This window comes from Sinocyclocheilus anshuiensis, unplaced genomic scaffold, assembly GCF_001515605.1.
Source record: "Sinocyclocheilus anshuiensis isolate Anshui unplaced genomic scaffold, SAMN03320099.WGS_v1.1 scaffold813, whole genome shotgun sequence".
NCBI classification, from domain to species: domain Eukaryota; kingdom Metazoa; phylum Chordata; class Actinopteri; order Cypriniformes; family Cyprinidae; genus Sinocyclocheilus; species Sinocyclocheilus anshuiensis.
In genome coordinates this window covers 870546-875937 of record NW_015540942.1, presented here as the reverse complement: position 1 = coordinate 875937, position 5392 = coordinate 870546, and the positions used below count along the sequence as shown (strand labels likewise).

The 5392-nt window shown below is 37.1% G+C and overlaps 1 protein-coding gene across 1 annotated transcript in view; it reads right to left on the bottom strand.

The window, feature by feature from the left end:
* The window catches only part of LOC107689683 (voltage-dependent P/Q-type calcium channel subunit alpha-1A-like), a 123098-nt gene that overhangs the window by 105292 nt on the left and 12414 nt on the right, over nt 1-5392 (bottom strand). The window contains exons 3-4 of the mRNA XM_016487803.1: nt 1657-1762; nt 1323-1462 (exon numbers count right to left, since the gene is read on the bottom strand). Of these exons, the coding sequence (XP_016343289.1) occupies nt 1323-1462; nt 1657-1762 (246 nt within the window). The remainder of the gene's footprint in view (nt 1-1322; nt 1463-1656; nt 1763-5392) is intronic.

The following is a 5392-nucleotide window of genomic DNA, read 5'->3' as shown; positions in this document are numbered from 1 at the left end:
ATCTTCTTTATGCACCAAGAGCTTGTAACACTCCAAAGAGAAAGGAAAAATTTAAATCGCATCACATGACCCCTTTAAAAATGAAACTAAAACTGTCAGTAGGTGGCAGCAAATTTCTGTCTTTGTCACTGAATCATTCGTTTAATGATTCGTTCAAACAGTTGATTCGTTCAGGAACAAAGCGAGTGACTGTTTTATGAATGGGTAACTGAATAATTGACTCACTAGATTCATTAAAAAACGCAGGTTCATTCATAAACGAAACACCGCTGTGTTTGCGTGGAGATGCGCAGCGGCTCAGTTGTGACTTTGGAATATTTCCTTTGACGAGCAAAATCAGACAGCAGTGTTCAACGCTGCTATTCAGTCTTCAGCAACCAGCAGTAGGCATACGCATTAATCTTATTTTGTTTTAGTAGTATTAATTCTAACAATAATTAATTCTAATTCTAACAATTCTTCCTCATTATCCAGTCAGTATGGTAGGCCACTCTAATAAGTCGTTATTGTGGTCACACTGTAAAACATGAGTTAAGTTAAATCAATTTGACTGTGTGTTGTTTAAAACTTTTATCATATACTGATAAAAAAAAAAACATTTGTTGCCATGACTTTTTGATCATATTTTTTTTCCGCTGTAACACGTCTGTACCCACGAGCGAGAGAGTCCATTTACCTCGGCAGCAACTATGTCGCATTCTCGCATCTTGATCTTTAACGTTATCTTTTCGTTGATCAAAACTAATGCTTAAGGTTGATTCAATATGTAATAAAAAAAAACGTTACATCAACAATAAAATAGTACAATGATGAAGTCGCTTAGCTTATATTAAACATAAAAATTGAACAAAACGAATAAACGGATGACTTGGTGTAACCGCGTTGTAACATAAAAATTCCCCCTTTTCCTCAGCCCCCCTGCTCAAAGTACGTTCCTGCTGCTAGTGTGGCAGGGACAGAAAAAGTATCAGTATTTCACAGCAAAACAGTGCTTGCCATACCAGAAGAGCCAAGTACCAACTCAGTTCGGACTGCTTTGAAACAATGTCATGGGTATTTGTGCAGACACTCTGTGAGCATTAATACTGAACTTCTTAAAAGAATGAGAGTGTTCAACAGCATACTGTTTTTTGTTGTGCTATCAAAATTTGTATGAAGGATTGTAAAATTTCCCTAGTACTTTTACCTGATTTGCTAAATCCTTTAGTGAATCAGGTGCTAAAACAATGCAGACGACGTGTGCGCATAAATAACTGTATCAGTAGGCGCAATTTATTCTTAGTGAATGCTTCAAGCATGCGGATGTGTTTGTTCTGACTTACCCAGTAAGCACCACTACAAAGTCCATGACATTCCAGCCATTGCGTAGGTACGAGCCCTTATGGAAGGCAAAGCCCAAAGCCAAGATCTTAATGCCCGACTCGAAACAGAAAATGCCAATGAAGTAGGGTTCTGTGTCCTCCTGTGAGAGAGAAACACAAAGGGACGGACAAAGAGAAATAAGAGTGTGTAAACATGAATTAACCACTGGATTTCTGCAAAAAGAGTGATACATCAGAGACCAATTAGTTCCTGCGTTTTCTGTTGAATTACATGGATTCTGGTTTTACAATATACGGAAACAAAGAAACACTAATCAACACAACCAGAACTCACCAAGCGCTCTGACATGGGTGTCTTGTCCCTTTCTGGAAGGTGCTGTTCCAGGGCCAGGACGATGCAGTTGGCGATGATGGTAGCCAGGATCATGTACTCAAATGGAGTGAGAATCACAGGTTAAGGAAAATGTTTAAAACAACAGTTTTGCAAAGGACAGATGGCTGACATTCCAGAAAACAACATGCATAAAATATAAACAATATAAATATAATAATGAATAATAAATATAAATTCATATTTAAAAATATCATATTAAATGATAAATATTAAATAGATCATATATATAAATTCAAGTATTCTGTATTGTGGAATTGATGTAAATATTTTTTGCAGCTTCTAAAAAGCAGCACTAAAAAATGTTTTGTGATTTTATTTTTAAGATTTAATCCCTTTATTAAAAAAAAAATGGTAAAACAACTTGCAGATTCTTTAAGGGATATGTAAACTTAGGAGCAACTGTACTGGCTCTCTAAACCTCAGTGAAGAATCAATACATCTGATACTGAGAGGGCAGACATTCAAACAATCTCTCTAACCTGATTACTTCGCAAAATCACATCAAGTCCCTTGCATTAAATACAGGTCAAGGTCATATGCAGCAGTGGTTTTACAGAGGTTAACTGAAAATCAAGTCCAAACTCACTGAGAAAATGCTTCACAAAGCAAACGTAGCATCATGCTCACCCTGCATGGACCAAACAGCATCAAGCACCATCTCCTTACGGCTGGTTGAGCCTGTGGTATTCATGCTGAAGTAATACATGCCGTAGATGAGTATGAGTCAAGCATATTCTGTATGCTTAAAATGACCTCATCACTCGGCACTTATATTTACTGCAGGCCAATTCGTGTATGCGTGCATGTGTGTTGAGAGCCAGCACAAGCTTAGAAGTTTAGAGTCTTCTGTGTGATTCAAAATGATATGCCTCTTTGGCTCACTATACACAAGAACTTCAGGGTGGGTAAGATTTGGCTATCAGGACTGATACACACACACACACACACACACACACACACACACACACACAAGCTCTGTTAGAAAACCTAGAGAGCTATGCAGATGGTATTTTCAAATCGCAACATAAAAGAGGGAGCAACAAATCGTTTATTTTTATGTTATGATATTTGGAATAAAAATTAGTCAAAAAAATGCACAGATGAATTGTTCATAATAAGATAAATAACATGCATTTAAATAATAAACAGAGTGAACTTTAATTTCATGCCTGCCGGTGTTATTTTATTATTATTACTATACTATTACTATACAATTATAGTTTTTAATAATATTTTGAATTTTTAGATTTAACATTTGAGTCATTTTGTTAAGTGTTTTTGTCAGTTTTATTCATTTTTTAATGTCTATGTAGTTTTGTTCTTTTTATGTCAGTTTTAATTTTAGTTATTTGAGTAATTCAACTTAAACTAAACAAACATTAGAAAGTTGCCTTGGTCAGTTTTTTTATACTTTTCACTTAACATTTATTTTATTTTAAGAAATGAAAAGGCTGTTATGGTTTTGGTTTTAGTTTTAGTTAACAATATTAGCCATTATGCTGACTTTAATGCATCTCCCAATGCAAAGGCTTTACCAAAAAGGTTGGCAACTTAATTTTGCCACTTTCCAAGATACTCGTTTTGAACTAATTCTAAGGCAGAATATCTTATAATATTTGCTTTATGACTACATGACGCAAACCCAGAATGCATTGCAGTGAGCTCAGTGCAAAAATCTTTCCAGAGAGAAATGTCAATTAAAATTATAATCCATTCAATTCCAAAAACAACCTAATTAAAAACTCTCTGTTTTTATTTGTGTGTGCTATGCATTTTTATGCCTTGTTTGTATCTTGAATTTACTGAAATACAATTCAAAATAAATTCAAAGCAGGCAATGCATTCTGGGAAATGAAGTGTTTTTCCAACGTGGTCCATAAAAAATATGTTATACTTATAAATCTTTAGACTGTCAATCAAGTCTTCCTGAAGCCAACATTTAAAGTTTATCTTGACAAAGTTGGCTTTTCTAGTTAAAAATTACAGTTATACAAATTTCCTTTTATATGTCCTTCCTTACACTGAGTTGAAGTTTACATACCGTTTGCTTCCTCAGTTCAAATTCAGGAATTTAAAAGGCATGCTTTATTCAGTTTTGAATGACACAACCCACACAACATTGGCCTGTTGACCTCCAGAGACAAAAATCACCATCAGAGAATGAACAGGTTGTAGTGTGTAAAACAGCATGAGGCTTTAAGGAGAAAAAAGGGAGAATGATTCATTATAGTGTGGCATTAGCTGAAATATCTGTCGAGGCAGAGAGAGAAGAAGAGATCAGGCCGGCTTTCAAAGGCTCTGTACAGTAAAAGCTCCAGCTCCTGTAATACCCGGCAGTCCGTCCAGCATTACAACACATTAACACCCTCAGTGCCTTTTAATTAGCCTGCCTGGCCTCTGCTCCGAGTGTGTGTGCATGTTCCTCCACATGCATGCGTAATAACATCAGTGTTGTCGTGTGTGATCATTCTAGTGTCTAATTTAAATACTACTGTTTGTGTGCGTGAGGGTGTGCGTTCGCACGCCCACTGGGATGATGAAAGCAAAAGTGGCGCACTCTTCCTCTGTCTCTAGAAGGGTGGATGAATGGACACCCTGTTCCCGCTCTAGAGGCCCGTGTGTGTGATATGGCCACAGAGTGTGATGTGGCCGAAACATGTGTTTTGGTGCATTGAAGACCTGTCCCGCTCTCACTCTCTTGCATTGTCAAAAAGGTGCCCATTTAAAGACAGGATGAACATGAGACAATGCTATGATGTGCTCCGCCAGAAAACTTTAATTATGAACCCACCTTCCTCCCTCTGCACAACACTATATATAGCAATGCCACTGAGATAAAAGAAAGCGGGAGACAAAGGAAGGGAGAAACTGTCTTTTCTCTGCCTGTGTGCATGTGTTTAAAGCAGCGTCAGTGGCTTGTGAACGCTATCTGTATGCTCTGAGAGGTCATTCCTGTTAGGAGTGAGGTGACAGCTGGTACAGGAGGTCAGGATGAAAACTCTCACAATGCAGGGGTCTTAACATGGTAGGTTATTCTGATGCCTCCCAAGATACCTCGTTTTCCACAAACTCTACAGCAACAGCGAATGTATCCTTTGTGGAAAAACACAATTCAAGAACGCAATGTGCAGAGATTAGTGGGAGAAAAAAATTAATCCAAGATGGTGGATGAAGCAAAGAAAAGGCTTATTATAAATATGCTTTTCAATATTTTAAATACAATTAGTTCATTTAAAAAAGACAGAAATTTCATAAAAATTATTTAAAATAAACTACTTTAAAATATATTTGTGTATGTAGGCAGAAAGAAGTTAAAGGGGTGGTTCAGTGTTTTTTTTTCTAGGCTTGATTGTGTTTATGGGGTGCAGTCTAACATGTGTTAATGCTTCGTTTTTTAAAAAACGCATAATTTTTCACATAATTTACCTTTATTCCACACCGCTCTGTCCCTTCTCTGAGAAACTCGCTGATCATTTCCTGCTTTTATGAAGCCCCGCCCTCAGAAATAGGTGATTGGTTAGCTAGCCCAGTGTGTTGTGATTGGCTAAACTGCCTCTAGTGCGCGTCTAACGTCCCGCCCCTCACCTCAGCGGCATGTGCTCCAGTTGTATTGTAAACAACGGTGTCGTTAATATCGCTTATCAGTTTGAGCCCGATTGAGAAGCAGAGAATATTA